The 17,908-nt window shown below is 42.7% G+C and overlaps 1 protein-coding gene across 3 annotated transcripts in view; it reads right to left on the bottom strand.

The window, feature by feature from the left end:
- Nucleotides 1-17,908, bottom strand: part of ITGA6 (integrin subunit alpha 6) — an 80,956-nt gene that overhangs the window by 34,734 nt on the left and 28,314 nt on the right. For 2 of the 3 annotated variants that reach the window (XM_017538225.2, XM_017538224.2), the window contains exons 2-5: nt 6,612-6,736; nt 4,714-4,793; nt 2,888-3,143; nt 794-925 (exon numbers count right to left, since the gene is read on the bottom strand). In XM_017538225.2, the coding sequence (XP_017393714.1) occupies nt 794-925; nt 2,888-3,143; nt 4,714-4,793; nt 6,612-6,736 (593 nt within the window). The remainder of the gene's footprint in view (nt 1-793; nt 926-2,887; nt 3,144-4,713; nt 4,794-6,611; nt 6,737-17,908) is intronic. The other variant, XM_037741902.1, reaches the window with a different exon arrangement.

The raw sequence follows: 17,908 nt of genomic DNA, 5'->3' as shown, positions 1-17,908 counted from the left end.
GTTACTCTTTAGGTTTAGAAGTTTTTTACATTTTTTCCAAGAAATGCACAGTAATTACTCTTTATGTCAACTCATACCAAGAATTAAAGCTTTTAAAAGCCTTTGTATAATTACCATAATGTGCATGAATAACTTAGGACACCCATTAGTCATGCAAACAAGCCTTAGGAGTTAAGGAATTGGCCCTTAGACACAGTCTGGGTGTCCTGAAAGCTGCTTTAGCAGTCCTGCTCAACCTCCACCGGGAAGCTCTCATGCCATCTGCGGGCCCCTGTGACATGGGGGTCCCCATTCAGAAGCAGGGCCAATCCTTAGAGAACCACAATCACAGAGGGAGGCCCTGGAGGTCTTGACCTGCCACTTAAGAATAACTTTATTAAATGCAGCTCTTAAGAGTATCTCTGGAAAGAGGCACTGAACAAAGAGAGCTCAGCTTACTGTGAACACCCATGCACATTTTCATGGCTGCATGAACGGCCTGGTTCAGGTTACAGAGGCCGCCATTAGCTCAAGAGATAGACTCCAAGCAGGAGGGAGAATGGACGATTTTAGGTGACAATAGGTTTCTTCCCCACTTTAGGGAGCCCTGGTCAGAAGGAAAGGATCCCAGACATCAGTCAGGTAAGGCCTCCAGATCACCAAGCTTATCAAGTTCCAGCAAAAGTGGCCACAGGTCCCGGCCCCACCTGCCCCTTCTCAGCCTAGAAGTCCAGGGGCCATGGGACCCGTGAGGAATTTTCACACAAGGTATCTGAGAAGGTGGGCAAAGGCAGCCATCTGTGCCTGCTCCTACCTAAGTAACTGTTAGCAGGAACAGGAACGAGACTTTCATCATGCTCAGTCTCTCCACCAACTTCATAAGGCCCATCTTCAAAGATGTTCATGTCAAAAAAAGTGTTATTCTTTTGCTCTACACGAACAATCCCTAAAGGAATGAAATGGTAAAAACAACAAAAAAATGAAGATGAAACAAAAGAAAATAAATGGTTCCTAATAAACATCCCCCAGGCTATCGCTAATTACAGGAAGAAAAATTTGGAGGAAAAAAAAGGAAGGACAGAGATGACTTTTATGGTTGTTACATATGTTTGTGTAAATTTTTATGGGAAAGAAATTCAAGTCATTAAAAAATGTCCCATGCATTTTCATGAACTATCTTTATAAAGCCATGAAACTAGATGAAAAATGGAAGGTTTGCTTAGTTTAATCTACAGAGAACTAATTTTTAAATGACATGAACTTGATATGTATGATATTTTGCACTCTTTGTAATCCCACCTCAATTTGTCTTCTTTTCTGTAGTGTAAAAGTGAGACATACTGATCTTTTCTTTAGATCACTTTAACCAAGATTCATCTTTTTAAAAATCTTGGCCGGGTACAGTAGCTCACACCTGTAATCCCACCATTTTGGGAGGCCAAAGCGGGTGGATCATCTGAGGTCAAGAGTTCCAGACAGCCTGGCCAACATGGTGAAACCTCGTCTGTAGTAAAAATACAAAAAAATTAGCTGGGTGTGGTGGCATGCACCTGTAATCCCAGCTACTTGGGAGGCTGAGACAGGAGAATCCCTAGAACTCAGGAGGCAGAGGTTGCAATAAGCCAAGATCACGCCATTGCACTCCGGCCTGGGCAACAAGAGAAACTCCATCTCCAAAAAAAAAAAAAATCTTACAATAATTTAAAAGATAAGGTTTCACATGGTAAGCCTAAATCACTACATGACTTTAAATGGCAACATTTTCGGTCAGGGTTTATAAAGCAGGTAAGCCATTATTTTCCATGAATTAAAATATACATAATTGGTGAATGTTTCTGTTGTTTTGTTTTACTATATGTGGCATCTATTCGTGCCAAAATAAAACTATTCTAAATTCAACATGTTGTTTCAATTAGGTCAAAATAACCTGGGAAATACTGTACATGAAGCTTCTGTTGGGGTGGAGGTGGAGGTGGAGGGCAAAGGGAAATTACCCTTGAAGACTGCGCACAGAGAAAGGTGTTCAAGAATCATTTCTAATCAGAATTTAAACAGATTTTTGAATGGAAAAGGGAACATTTTCCTAAGTTTCCCCTGATGAGTGAAAGTGTTATATGACTTATATTAATAAATTTCTCAAAAATGGCTTATTTCCAAATCAAATGCAGTTCTCTTTATCATGGATGAGAGTTAGGTTAATCAACTTTTATGGTACAGCATCTTCTATACATGCTTAGTTTCTTCAGAGAAGTTAAATTGTTTAGCAGGAACTGACCAGGTTCACAGTCAAAATATGTGGGTCATTTTCCTCTTTACCTCTCCATGCCTCCATTTACTCACATCACAATAGTTAAACAACTTTTCCTCACATATCTGAAATTATACCTCAAAATTCTCAAATCTGTCATAATCTGCCCTAACTTTACTGAATTATTAGCAAATCATGGCCTTTGAGAATAACATATACAGAGAGAAATGTCCATATTAATACACTGTTATTAATGTCCGTGTTGACATGCTGTTATTTGTATACACCATTACTTAATCCTCCTAAGTTTTCAGATCATTAACTTAAAATTAACACTTTTAGCTTCAGGAGCCAGACAAATATAAAACAGTAAAAACTACTAATGTTAATTATTATATTCCTACTAAAAAAAGTTAACTACCAGTATTAAAGTATTGGTAGAGGAGAAAAGAATGTCAAAGCTAAAATATATATTCCACTATGATTGGCTTTTAAAAATCACATCATTTAGAGATTTTTAACATCCAACCCAACTTTTATAATATACAAATGTCTTCTAACACATTTTAGCTCAAAATGTACTAAATTATGGTAATAAATCATATTACAGAAATTATGTAGACATTCTGATCTCTATTTCTATAAATACAAGGGTCATACCTTTCCAGTTATAAGTACCCGGGGCTCCAAATACAATGTAATGAAAGTCTTTAGTAAAAGTAGCGGCTACACCTTGCTGGCAAGAGCCAAATTTCTCATGGCCTCTCAATCGCCCATCACAAAAGCTCCAATCTCCCCCATCCATATCGTCTTCAATCCTGAGATTCTGGCTCAGGACGTAACACCGCCCAAAGATGTCTCGGGATTCCTGCTTCGTATTAACGTGCTGCCTTTTTTCATATCGGTGAGCACATGTCTGCAAACAAATGGAAGAAAGTAGCCCGTTTTTGTCTATAAGCCTTGTTTTTAAAAAATTTACATGTTGATAAAATTGTCACTATAGAGGTTAATTCTAAAAAGGATAATTAAACATGTCCTCATTTTGGGACTGGATCCCAAACCAGCAAATGGTCCCCAAAGTGGCGCTAAGGAGCCCATTTTCGTGACATACGGAAACTAGAGTGTGTCTTATTCTCACTCAGAGTAATGCTCCAATCCAAATATTGAATGACTATCTGTATTCATAGGCAATTTATTTGTAAATTCACCTGTCATATAAACAAAGAGAAACACCTTATTTCATTTTCTTAATTCTAATTGGCTTTTAGTGGCTGTATAAACCTTCACATCAGTGTGAAAGTGTGTAATTATGTTCTAGAGGAGAAATCATAGAGATCAAACATACACAGCTAAAACAAAGACATTTCCTTTTCCCCACACTACTTCCTTGTAATCAAATTAAGTCCTAACTTAAACCCTGAGCTCTGAGATTATTTCTCAAAATATGCTTATTTTTAAAAGGCAGAATTACAAGAAGAGATAGAAATAATCTCTATAATTTCTACAGGGTATGAATGGCTACCCTTCATGTAAAAACAGGCTAAAAATATAATACCAAATCAATTTTCCATAAATGTCATTCCTTAAATATCAAAACTCAATGTACACTAACTTTTTTCCCTCAAAATCCTATGTGAATTTCATTACAGCAAGCAGATTTTGAAGGAGACAAAAAGATCATCATATTCCAACCAAGAATGCATTGCCAAGACCATCTAGCCCAATCCACCTAACAAATCCTCTTTTTGTTGCTATCCCTTCTATTTGAAAACACTCAGAATAAATAACAAGAGTTTAAAACTACCTGGTTATTACTTTCCAAGACCATGCCCATATTTTTAATAACTTATCTATAAAGCTATAAAGTTTCAAGGACAGAAATGATGTCTAGTTTTGTTTTGCTTTTTTAATACCATCTAGAATTTTAGGAATATTCAGTAAAGGTTCTTTAATAAGTTATTTAAATCTGAAAGTTCTACAGAAAAGCAGGCTGTATGATTGTTTCAGAGTATGCTGGGAATCACAGGAGAAATAGGCTTTGAATTCTTCTTCTTCTTTTTTGTTTTTTTGAGACGGAGTTCTGCTGTTGTTGCCCAGGCTAGAGTACAATGGCGTGATCTCAACTCACTGCAACCTCCACCTCCTGGGGTTGAAGCGATTCTTCTGTGTCAGCCTCCTGAGTAGCTGGGATTACAGGTGCATGCCACCACGCCCGGCTAATTTTTGTATCTTTAGTAGAGATGGGTTTCATCATATTGGTGGGACTGGTCTCGAACTCCTGACCTCAGGTGATCTGCCCGCCTCAGTCTCTCAAAGTGCTGGGATTACAGGCGTGAGCCACGGCACCTAGCCCAATTTCTTCTTGATATCCATTCCTGCTTTAAAGCAGTAAGTTCGCTCCCTGCTTTGTCCCCTGCTATAAGCCTGGTGCTGGCACGTAACTAGCAGTCCAACAGTGTAGGATAAACATGCGTCTCTATACTTACCACAACCTTGCCCCCTGGACCTTGGCTCTGGACCGTGACCCCCATCCACTGATCTTCCTTGCTTTCCGACGTGGGGTCAGCTATAGAAAGGAGCACAGTTAGCCTTTCAAGTGACTGCACATGCTAGAAACCATCGCTGAACAAAAATATAAGCAACTGTTTCCAAGTGGCCTTGACTCCGAGTCTAGCTACTTGGTAAATTAAGTTACTCAATCCAGGAAAATTACTTGTCATCTCAAGGAAACAGAGAAGTGGTTTTTTGGTAAGAATCTGTCATAAAATTTGAAACGTAAAATGCTTAGCTCTATGTAGTTGCCTATTTTGTCCAACAATATCCTTTGTCCTCTCTCGATACTCAGGGTCCTGAATGCAGAAGGCATGTCAAACTCTAAGACTAATGGAGCCCTCCAAAATACATCTCTTAAGGCAACAATGTAAAATCCAGTATTCAAAAGGCCAACTTCCATCCAAATTAACCAAAAAAAATGGGTACTTCTCTATATGCTCCCCAATTTTTTTTACATAACAGCATTAAATGTTCTTTTCTTTTCTGGAGATGTGAGATAAAGACTCAGATTTACTTTAAGATCTTGTAGCTGACGATGTATCAATGCCAAACAGGAGAGTTATTGTTAGAGAGAGGGAGACCACAAACATCACTCTGTGCTCCAATCAGTAGCAATTTCAACCCACTGTGTGACCTGTATCCAAATTTTTGCATTCCTCAATGAGTAGCAATACAGAAACAGTTTTAATCTTGAATCATTATAAAAATGAAACTAAACAACTTTAGACACAAGGAAAAATGCCAAAATGTTAAAGAATAAGTCTAGATAATGAGATTGCCAGTGGATTTTGTTTTTATTCTTCATAGGTCTGTGTATTTTAATAGTTTCTTAAAATTAATATATTATTTTCTAATTTTAAAAATGTTATATCTTTTCTCTTTTTTTGAGGTGGCATGGCTGGGGTACAGTGACATGATTTTGGCTCACTGCAGCCTCTGACTCCCAGGTTCAAGCAATTCTCCTGCCTCAGCCTCCTGAGTAGCTGGGACTATAGGCGTGTACCACCACACCCAGCTAATTTTTGTATTTTTAGTAGAGACAGGGTTCCACCATGTTGGCCAGGCTGGTCTTGACCTCCTGACCTCAAATGATCCACCCAACTCAGCCTCCAAAGTGCTGGGATTACAGGTGCAAGTCACTGTGCCTGGCCAATAAATGTTATTTCTAAAAGATGAAGCAGCAAGAGAAGAATGTAAACGTGAATCTGCAGATCTACTTAGACCAAGCATATCAAATGAGGTTTGGTTAGAGCTTCTGAGTACACTTAACTGCTCTGCTCATCCTACAGAAAGCCAGGTACACCAGATGTCAACATGCCTACGTCCTGGTATCTTCCACCTACCCAGAGTCCTTAAAAAAAAAAAACAAATCTCTATCTGAGATGGTCGGGAAAACTTTATCCATATTAGCCAGCTCGCATTCCAAAGGGGTCTGATAGTTAAAACTGTCTTTCTCCCCAAATAGTTTAACAGCACATGAGAACTTTTGGCTGCTGCATACAAGATACACATTCATTCTCTTCATTGTTATGAAATCAGTTTTTCCACAACCTCCTGCAGAACCTCAATACATCACTAGGTGGCAACATCCCTACACCATATCGATTTAGAAACCAGCGTTAGGAGGAGCCGCAAAACACGCTGCATCCCAGTGTGATTTAGAAAGTAAAGTAAGTAAATATTTTCAGCGCAAAAACCAAAACGGTCAAGGCCGATGCAATTAAAAGAGGTCCTCTCTACAACAATACATGTTTTTCCCCACTCTCCTTCCTCATGGAAACAGTACAGGCAAGCTGCCTGAGTGAACATGGAGAAAGGGAAAGGAACGAACCATCGTTGTCGAATTCGATCCGCGTGCATGGCCCCCGGGCGGTAATGTCGCAGCTGTACAGGCCTCCCGTTCTGTTGGCTCTCTGCTGCGGAAGCGCTTCTGCCCGCGGGGCCCCCACGAGCAACCTGTTGACGAAACAAACAATTTGGAGATTTGAATTTAATATACATTTATCATTTAAATCAGTCAGAACCAGGATAGAGTGGGATTATTCTTTGTCTAGGAGTCCACTAATTAATACTTCGACAGCTTAGGCAGTGAGTGAGTGAGTGAGAACGAAGGTAGATCCTACGTCTGGTTCACATAAAACGCACACACACAACTGCACAGGGGAAGCAAAAGGGGGGATAGTGAAACGATGAATATATGCCTGTCTCTCACAGCATCAGCATTTCTGGCCTAGTGTGATCTGGTGTCTAAAAGACACCCTATTCATAGAACACAACCCCTAAACCCCTATGATGCCAGGGATATCATAGGAAACTCAAGAGAAAAAACCAAAGACGTGCAACAGTGGAAGGAAAAAATGGCCACACTAAATGTAATAAGCAGCAATGTGTCAGTTCCTAACACTGTGCCTTCCCGAGGTAGTTTTCAAGGGTATTTCTCACTAGATCTTAAATTTTCAGTTTATATACTGATTTAGAACCTAAGATACAACTCAATTGAATTTTTCTCTTGCAGCTTTGGCCTCTTTCCTTTTTTTCCTCCAGTTTTATTAGGGTAGAATGAACAAATAAAAAGCAGATATATGCAGGGCGTGGTGGCTCATGGCTGTAATCCAAGCACTTCAGGAGGCTGGGGCAGGTGGATCATGAGGTCAGGGGACTGAGACCATCCTGGCTAACATGGTGAAACCCTGTCTGTACTGAAAATACAAAAAAATTAGCAGGGTGTGGTGGCAAGTGCCTGTAATCCCACTACTAGAGAGGCTGAGGCAGGAGAATCACTTGAACCCAAGAGGCAGAGGTTGCGGTGAGGTGAGATCGCGCCACTGTACTCAAGCCAGGGCGACAGAGCAAGATTCTATCAAAAAAAAAAAAAAAAAAACAGATATATTTGAGGTGTACTTCTTGATGTTTGTTTCTCCAAGTCAGTTCTTCCTTCCTTGCACTTTTGTCACATTAGAACTGTTCGTCCTCTCTCATCCAATCAATCTCCCACAAAGGATTCAGGGATGCCTGGTGTAGCTCCACTTATATACTAGGCACTGTAACATTCCCTCTTCTCCCCAACCCAGTGTTCTTATCTCGTATAAGGAGGCTCCTAATCCAAAGCCACAGTCCTCGAAATTTCACCATCTCACAGCTGGAGAGGCTCTTTAGAGATCCAACAACCTTGTTGCTAGGTCCCTTTTGCTAACACCTTTACTCACCATCAAGTTTACAATCTTTGGGGTCTGGCTAACTCATGGAACAACTAGGACAACAAACAAAGACAAAAAACACACACTTGACTGGACAGAGAGAAACCAGCAGCTCAGAGTTTTGGAAACAAGGCTGGAGCTGAGGAAAAGGACTAGGAACACAAACCTACACAAACAACAAACTCTTACAACAGAAAACAAAGTCACTCTTGGCCATCAAGAAACCCACAAATCTCCGAGGCAAAAGCAAAACAAATGAAAATACAAACCGAATACTCTCTACTACCTTCATGCCTATTGGGTCCCAATAAAGGAATCAGTCCAATAAAGGATTCAATAGATTTTTTAAACCAATACCATGCAGCAGGTGCAGCGGGACGCAAGTGCACCTCAAAAGCAGGGAAGGGGCCAGACGATGCCCAGATAGAGAAGGAGGGGCGGCTCATGGAGGAACACAGGCCCCAGCACTGTCCTACCTCCCAGCTCGCAGGACAGTCACAGCCTCCACCTCCAAAACCCCCTACATTTGAAGAAACAAAACAGCACATACCAAGGTACAGAACTGACACAAGGACTTTAATTAGGAACCGGAGCAGTGTCCTTGGTGCCTGAACCTTCTCAACAAAGGACAGGGGCAAGGCCGGAAGCCACAGGGGTCCCCACGGGTCTGCCCTACACCTATTCCAGTGATGTCCCTGGATCCCAGGAATGCCAATAAACAAGTACCTGGAAGGTGACCTGGCCTAGACTGTGAGGTGAACATGTTCTATTACTGTGCTTGGCAGAAGTCAGAGGTGGAGTCATGGGGTGCGCACTGGAAGGGGTAAGTGGGGTGCCAGGACCAGAGGCACAGAACCCCAGGACTTTCACACTGGAAACCCCTGAGAGAGAGTCCAGCCCTCCAGTTTTATAGATAGAGAAACAGAGGCCCTGAGGAGCAGCCACGACAAAGATTATCTTGGTGCAGTGTTGTCTCCATTCCTTTTCAATGCTGCTTAGGAAGCAAAACCCAGGATTTCAAGTTTACAACCTAGTTGAAAGGGCAAAACTTACACAAATAAAACATCACGACCAAAACTGTTTTGTATGCTGATAAAATTAAGGTAACACAGACAAGTAGAGGCAAGGAAGAATCAAAGCATTATTGCAGCTGGGTGGAGTGAAGGCTGGGGAAGAGATTTCCTGTAAAGGTAAGAGAAGCCTAGAAAAAGCAGCACAGGAGTGTCAATGTCATAACTGTGTGTCTTCTCTAACCACTTCCTCTTCTCACCCACACCCAAGGTGGCTACTAAGTTATCTAAGGCAGGCACAGGGCTTATTTCCTGTTTACCCCATTCTCCCATTCTTTCATGTATTCATTCAACAAATACTCATCAAGAGCCTCCTAGGTTAAATAAGGAATTGCCTCCACTCCTCAATCTCTGGCCTGGGGAAGCCTGATCCGTGAACAGGTCATGAAGTCATGAAACCACAGGGAGCTAGAGGCAGTGAGAGGATGGAACAGAGTGCTGTGGGCACCAGCACCTGCTGGAGAGGAAGGGAGGGTGTCACTAAGAGATGACATCGGGGCTGGAAATGGCCAGGTAAGGAACACGGTACATGCAAAGGCTGCAAGAGAAAGAGCCAGAGGAAATAGAGACGAGGGAGTTGGTGGGGTGACAAGATGGGGTGGAGGGTCGGCAGCCTGGTCAGCATCACTAATGGACGAAGGGTCAGAGACCGTCTTAGCCCCGGGCTTCTACAGCCTGCCATGCCCTATAGGGTACAGCTGCTTTTGGGTGGCCTGTGGTTTAAAAAGCTGTGGAAGTTGTCCTATTTTCACGTCTAGTCCCTCAGACTGGGTTGGCTTCCCCCAGGCTCTCTTCTCCTTGGTACCTCTATCTGGCACATGTTCTCCACTCCCAGTAACTAGTATGTGTGGGACAAAGAATAGGCATTTAACTCGAACTTGTTGGCTGGTTACAGGGGCTGTGGTGACAAAATTTCACAAATGTCAACACCAAGCTCTTGCAGAAGAGGTCCTGGTGTCTTACATGCGGTGGCTGCTCAGCTGATAGCAGACCACACAGACGGATGGAGGCAGCAGGGTGGTTTGGGGAAAAGGACAACAGATTCGAGAAGAGACCTGCACACAACAAGAGAAACCCACAGAAAATAACGCTAGCTGTTGCACTGCCTCTGGGCGGGCCCTGCCTGCACATGGTCCTGGCACCGTCCTTCCTCCACCTCGGGTGGCCCCACAGAGGATGGAGGAGACACAGGTGTCCCACTGCCCCTCGCAAATCCCCTGGGTGGCCACAGGAGGAAGAGTGGACACCGAGCAGCAGAGGGCACCCTTGCTCCAGCTGCACCCCATCCCCTGGGACCCACTAAGGTGACAGAACCCATCATTGAAAGGTAAGATAAAGCTGCACCTTGACGAAAGAACACAGTAACCCCAACCACACTGGGCAACTGGAGGCGCCTTCACCCTCAAGGTAAAGCTGCCCTCCACAGTTCAGGAAACAAGCAAAGGCTCTTAATTCTGCCTGGAGCCAGCCTTAAGGCAGGAGGTCAGAGCCTCATAGCTGAGGTCATAGCTGAGGCTATACTGAGCAGGAACAATAAATAAAGTAAATAGAGCTGCTTCCCAACAATGACAGCACAGAACAACTCAACTACTTCCTAATCTAAGTCATTTAGGGTCTGGGTGCTGGTCTAAGCTGTTCAGGACATGGTTGGCTCCTCAGCTGGCAGAGTGGATACAGGTCCAGGAGGGACAGTGTACACCTAGGAAGACCCTCAGCCCACACCAAAATACAGTTTATGCTCAAATTCCAGCTTTCTTCCCTTTCCCTCCAAGGCCCTCAAATGCCCAAAAACTGGGCCCAGGCCACCCAGGTGGTTCAGTATGAAAACCAGGTACTCTCTGGGCACCACCAGGATGCTCACAGCAAGTCCTAGAAGAAGGGCAGCAACAGCACTCATCACTGACCAGCCCAGTACACATGAAGGAAGTAAGAGCTATGGTAACAACTCGACCTTCAGAGTGACAGGAACCAAGGGATATGAGTTAGAACCTTTGTAGGGAAGCAGTGGAAATTAACAGAGCAGAGCCTACGAGGTCCATTCCCACATCAGGTCAAGGAAAGACAAAATAAACAAAGGGTTAGAATCTGGGTGTGAACTAAGATCATTTCAAAACTGGCCAGTAGACAATGACCTCCACTGAATTTTAAAGGTGCACTGAAATAAAAAACTGCCTTGGGATTTCAACATATCAGAAACACACATTTAAAAGATAAGACAAGACTCAAAACCACAATATATCATCTTTAAAGGTAAGAAATAAACACTGAAATACTAAAATGCAATATGAAAGTCTACCAATATAAATATAACAGTAACTGAGGATATGATATAAATTCAAGTCTTCAGAGTCTAATCAGAGTTCTGGGCACAAAGACTCAGGACTCACTATCATGCTATGAACACGAGGTTATTTCAAGGTTTTTCAAGTAAGCTACACCCTCCTTTCATATATTCAAGTTCTCCCCCAAAGAGAGCTGGTATACTTTTGCATAAATACTTCAAATCAAAAGTTCTAAACACTGGGACACTTTTAAAACTCTAAGGACAATAGCAGCTTTGCCCCACTATCTTTGGCAATAATTCATTTCCTCAAGGATTAAAGATTCTGCCCCTAGCTATGCAAGCTGGGCCCAGGAAACATGAAATACCATACCATTAGAACAAGAACACTATTGTTGCTTAATTTAAAACACAGCCTTCTTAGTTTGTCCAAATTAAGACCTAAAAAGTTGGAAAGTAGCATTGCTAGGGCAGTTGTGACACCTCTACATTTAACCCATTTTCAATCTCAGTATTTAATTTTTGTTAAAGTAACAAGTACAAATGATAGGAAATTAAAAATAAAGAACATTAGAAAGCAACAGATTCCAAACTCATCCCAAGCCCCACACCCTGGACAAATCTCTTACTTTTCATTCTGGATTTACTTCCCCATAATTCTGATTATATATGTATTGATTGATTTATCAGCCTTAGGCAATAACTGTTGGCTCCATAATATGAAAAAGGAAAGAACTGCTTGCCACTTCCCATCCAATGTTTAATAACTAGATTTAGCGCCTCTGTTTGCTACTCTGAGTTTTATATACTTAAACCTCTATTTTCCCTTCAACTTTTGACAAAAATTTTGATTCCCTCGTTAGTGAGACAAAGCTATCGGCACTTGGATTCTTCCTCTTACTTGCTCCATGTCCTGCCATCTGCCAGCTACACATTTACACTCACAGGATCTATTAGCACTTACATTGTGCCTTTTAACGCCAATTCAGTCACCTTTTACATAGCCAAATAAATATTATTTAGTGCTGAACCAAACTGTATTTTGATTTTTCTTTTTCTATCTGGTAGCAGTATCAGAAGCCCTTGGCCTCAAAGAAAACTGGCTGGCTGCTCTTACGTTCTGTCAGACGCTTTGTGTATTTCACATCCGGGCCGTGACTCTTGCTTTCCTTGGCTTTGCTCGTTGCCTTTTTTCTTACATTGCTCACCTTTATCCAAGCCTCAGTCTTCTCCAAGCTGCCAAGCATACCCTGTGTTAAATCAGGAACTCATCTTTGCTCACATTCCCTTCTCAGAGCCCCTGGAACCTTCTGCTGCAACACAGACCTGATGCTCTGCCAGGCCTGCTACACAGGATCATGCTAGAAAAATCCTTCACAGCTATAGTGAAGTGACTGGCTTTGATACAGGATCTGATGTTTCCCCTTGTTTGAATTACTTTCTTAAATACTGTCCTAATGGCATATGACAGGTAAACTGAGTCCCTACATGTATAAAAATGTTTTTATGGTGCTCTCACCCTTGATGGTTTGGATATAGAACTCCCAGTTGAAAAACATTTTCTTCAGAACCTTGATGGCACTGCTGTAATTAATTCTAGTATCCAGTGTTGCCAATGGAAATTCTGGTGTTAGTCTGATTCCCAAAAGGTTTTTTTTTTTTTTTTTTTTTGAGACACTGTCGCCCAGGCTGGAGTGCAGTGGCATGATCTTGGCTCACTGCAACCTCTGCCTCCTGGGTTCAAGCGCTTAATCGTGCCTCAGCTACCCTAGTAGCTGGATTATAGGCATGCACCATCATGCCTGGCTAATTTTTGCATTTTTATTAGAGATGGGGTTTTGCCATGTTGGCCAGGCTGGTCTTGAACTCCTGGCCTCAAGGGATCCAGCTGCCTCGGCCTCCTAAAGTGCCTGAGCCATCACCGAGGGTGACTTTTACATTCTCCACTTCACCCGAGGCATTCTGTACGCATGATGGCGAACCTCTTTCCCTCCGCAGACTCAGGACATGAATTTCCCAGACACCCCTCTTATTGTGTGTGGATCATTTCATTCCTTATGTTTTCTGTCCTCTTTCCGGAACCTCTCTTCACTAGTCAGGTGGTGAACCTCTGGGGTTAATCTACCTTTTCTCTCATTTTCCCTCCTTCTCTATGGTTCTGAGATTTTTCAACTGTATTTTCTGGTATTTATACTGAAATTGTTCATTTCAGCAGTCACATTTGCAGTCTTCAAGAGCTCTTTGTTCTGATTGTGCCTTTTACGTAACAGATCCTATCCTTATTTTGTGGGTTTAACATGTTCCCAAAATTCTAAGTATTTTGCCTAGAAGTTTTCCTACAGTTCTTTGTGTTCCTGGATTATCTGTTTCTTGTAGTTTTCTGTTTACTTCAGCCATTGCCTTTTATGCTGCTAGCTCTCATCACATGCCTGATAATCCCTGTTCTCTTTTGTTCTGATGTTGCATAAAAAGGTTCATTTCTGGCTGGCTCTCACCCTGAGCAGGAATTCTGAAAGGGAGTCCTGGGTGGGGCTGCTGACTCCAGGGATTCGCTTTAGGCTGAGTGGACAGGCAGCTGGTTGCCAGACTGCAAACCACTCTTCAAACGCCAGAATGAAGAGCTTAATTCTTGGGGTCCCAGCAGTCACACTAGAAACCCTAGTTTTGGGGGGTTTGTTTTTTGTTTTTAGTGTCATGACTTGGCCTTATCTACCTCTATAAAGAATTCATTCTTGACTGGGTGCAGTACTCAAAGTACAAATTCACACCTGTAATCCCAGCTATTCAGAAGACTGAGACATGAGAATTGCTTGCACCCTAGAGATGGAGGCTTCAGGAGCTGAGATCGCATCATTGCACTCCAGCCTGAGTGACAGAGTGAGGCTGTTTCCAAAAAATATATATATATTTCTTTTTGTGCATTATGATCAATTTAAGTTTTGTAAAACATGTACATGTCAACATTCCCCGATACCCGGCCCCTCAAAAGTGCTATGGGTTTAGTATTTTCCCCACAGCCAGGGTATTCAGTTCCAGCAGCCCATATTCCACACAGAGCTAGGGAATGACGGAATCACCTGGTCTCCGCGGTCCCCTGTATCATCCTTCACTTCCAGACCCATTCCTCTCTCCTAGTCCCCGCTTTCCCTGATCACTCCTGGTTGGGGGGCAGGGGAAGGGCACAAAATTAACTCTAGACTTGGCTTCTTCCCCTGCTAAGTCCTAAGCCCAGATCCCATCTGCTTTCTGCCTCTTCATAATCTCTCAACTATTAGGAAACCTTGAGGAGCCTGGAAGCAAACTTATATACCCAGTTTGCCATCTGGAACCACAAGTCAAAATACAATCATTTCTTGCAGGAATCAGATTTTTCTCCCAGCCTAGTTTCCCACAGTTGGAAGGGGGATGCCTTTCCCCCAGCTGTTACTACAGCCTCTCTCTTATCACGCCTACCACTCCTCACATACTGTATATGCCTAAATAAATGAGTATAATGGGGAAAAACATTCCAAACATTTTTTTTGGCTAACATGTATATATATTTAAGCTTTTATGAATGCAGATGAAAGTCTGCTGACATTTGATCACTTAAATTTATACAAACATTTAAAGTTATACATACTAAACATTCATTTTAAAAGTTTTATTTGTATTTCAAACAATTTTAATCAAACTCTATGTTTCTCTGACATTAATTCATCAGAGAGCAATGTCTAACCTAGTTTTCTAGAACATTTCCAGGATGTTTTAAAATTTGTAACATCCAGTACTTGCAATTATGATGCTAAATCCTGAGAGGAATGAGTACTGAATGTGAGCTAAATTTCTTTGTCCCCCTTTTTTTTTGGAGACACAATCTTGCTCTGTTACCTAGGCTGGAGTACAGTGGCATGATCTTGGCTCATGCAACCTCCGCCACCTGGGTTCAAGTGATTCTCCTGCTTCAGCCTCCTGAGTGGCTGGGATTGCAGGTGACCGTCACCATGCCTGGCTAATTTTTGTATTTTTAGTAGAAATGGGGTTTCACCATGTTGGCCAGGCTGGTCTCGAACTCCTGACCTCAAGTCATCTGCCTGCCTCGACCTCCCAAAGTGCTGAGATTACAGGCATAAGCCACCACGCCAGCCTGCCTCCCTCTTTAAATTAAATAAATTCATTTTTATTTAAAACCAAAGTTAACCTCTATTAGCATCCACAATTAAAATAGATTGATGTCCTGTTAGATTAGCTAAGGTGTTTAAAACAGACAACTGTGTCATTCCAAAATAAAGTAGTCACAAGGGCAGCTCTCATAAGAGAACAATTTTGTAACCTTCAAATACAAGGGGGATAATTTTGGGGTAAAAACTAAATCTTGTTTTGTATTTGGGGTATAAAGAAAACACCTATTCTAGACCCCTACACATCAGAGAGCTGCCTATGCTGTGGACATGAATGCCAACAAGGGCACCTGGGACAATCCCTCTCTTTCGGAGGGGCTGAAGCCCTTCCACACACAGGCTATGCTGTACTGAGCCATTTTTGGTCATCAGACCATCCTATCGAATGGTTAATGCTTCTAGCCTTAGCTAGCTGGCCGTATGTCCAGCTTTCCCCATGACAGTCCTGGGTCATACCTTTTGTCTAAAACTTGAATGTTCACTCCATTCCCTTTCATTAAAAGTGTCCTTGTTAAGAAGATAAATGATATGGTCACCCCAGCCTCAGACAGAAAGCTGGCAAAGAAACCAGACCAATGCAGCAGCTTGAATTCAATAGCGCCACGCTTAAAATCTCAACAGTGTGGCTGCGTTTGGCTGCATCTGGCTCTGGTATGGTTTCACCAGCATGGGTGAGTTATTTGGGCCTGGGAAGCCACATGGCCAGTCTCCACATAATCTGGCTACCTGAGGGTAGCTCATCTGGTCAAAGCTCACTGGCCTTGTAAGAGCCCCTCTCCTTTCCCGCAGCTTGACCCTCCATGTGTCCACTGACAGAAGTACTGTCCCTCCTCCGAATGCAGGGGAAGTGCCTGCTCTCTAAGGGCCAGTGATTAACAGGGAATGTCCACACCCTCTACCAGGCTGCCCTCAGCAAACCTGGTAGCCTGCCTTGACTGCTCAGTCTTTACTCCCCTCTCTTTAGTTAAGGGTGCCCCTTCCCAGCCTTCCCCACCTGGTAAAGAGAAGCAGAGAAGCCATTCAAGCCTGCTTGTACCTTTATCCAAACCCTGTGCCTCTGCCTCTGTAAGCTCTTCTCCCTTTGAGCTAGAAAAAAATCAATCCATCAGACTAACACTTTGAATCAGGCTTTCCAGCCTATATGCATGTGGGTATGTGTGTACTTTAAGTTATGAAAAAACTATTTTCCTTATTTTGGTGACTGATTTGAAATCTAAAGACATCTGAGAACTTTGCCCTCACAAGTTCTATCCAGCAGTATGAGCTATGCTTCAGCAAATATTACTGTATTCAGTTTGTCCCATTTGATCAGTCCCAAAGAATCATTTCAGAATAAACTGGAAGGAAAGTATTTCAGTACACGCGCGCGCGCGCACACACACACACACACACACACACACGCACACGTTTTCCTCCAAGTAGTTAAAATAAGAAAGGAACTTCTTTTTCAGGGAGAAGTCACCACTGTTCACAACTATTTAGCAGCAGCCGCTGTCAGGGTTGGTGTCTGGACGTGAAACACCCTCGTGCTGGCCTTCTGCATGGGGCAGGGCTGAGAGGCATCTGAATGAAACTTGCTCAGGGCACACATCTTACCGCTTCTCCCAGGAATATCCCAAGCTTTGAGAGCAGGGTCTGGCACGTGGCAGGTCTTCAATAAGTATTTACTGAGCAATATTTACCTGGAGGGTGTGATCAGTAAGAGCCACTCTTCACGGCTCTGTGAGCAGCAAAGCAAGCATCAGAGGTCGTCACTGCCAAGTGACTAGGTGGTAACAGCCACCTATGCAATGAGACTTTGAATTGAGTTTCTATTGCTGCTGTAACAAATGACCACAAGCTTAGTGGCTTAAAATACATAGTTAATAAAATAGCTTTCATCTTATCTTATTATCTCACAGTTCCTTAGGGCCCAGAGCCAACCCAGGTCTCACTGGGCTGCATTCCTTCCTGAAGGCTCTAAGGGAGGATCTGTTTCCCTGCCCTTTCCAGTTCTTTTTTTAACTTTTAGTTTTGGTTCAGGGGTACACATGCAGGTTTGTTAGGTAGGAAAAGTCATGTAACGGGGGTTTGTTGTACAGATTATTTAGTCACTCAGGCTCTAAGCCTAGTGCCCAACAGAAAAACTTTCCCTAGCACATGGTTCCTTCTTTCATCAATACAGCCAGCAGCATAGCATCTTCAAGTCTTCTTCTTCCATAATATAAGAATCCCTGTGACTGCAGAGCCCATCTGGAGAAGCCAGGATACTTCCCTGATTTTAAAGTCCGTTGATGAGCACCCTTGATTCCCTCTGCAACCTAACTCCCTTTTGCCATTTAACCTACTGCAGCAGCGGGTCTGGAGGGTCAAGACACAGACTTATTTGCGAGTAGCATCCTGCCTCCCACAGCAGAAAATCCAAACAGCCTCTTATTTAC

This window comes from Cebus imitator, unplaced genomic scaffold (assembly GCF_001604975.1).
Source record: "Cebus imitator isolate Cc_AM_T3 unplaced genomic scaffold, Cebus_imitator-1.0 Scaffold110, whole genome shotgun sequence".
Classification (NCBI taxonomy): domain Eukaryota; kingdom Metazoa; phylum Chordata; class Mammalia; order Primates; family Cebidae; genus Cebus; species Cebus imitator.
This window is presented reverse-complemented; position numbering and strand designations above follow the sequence as displayed.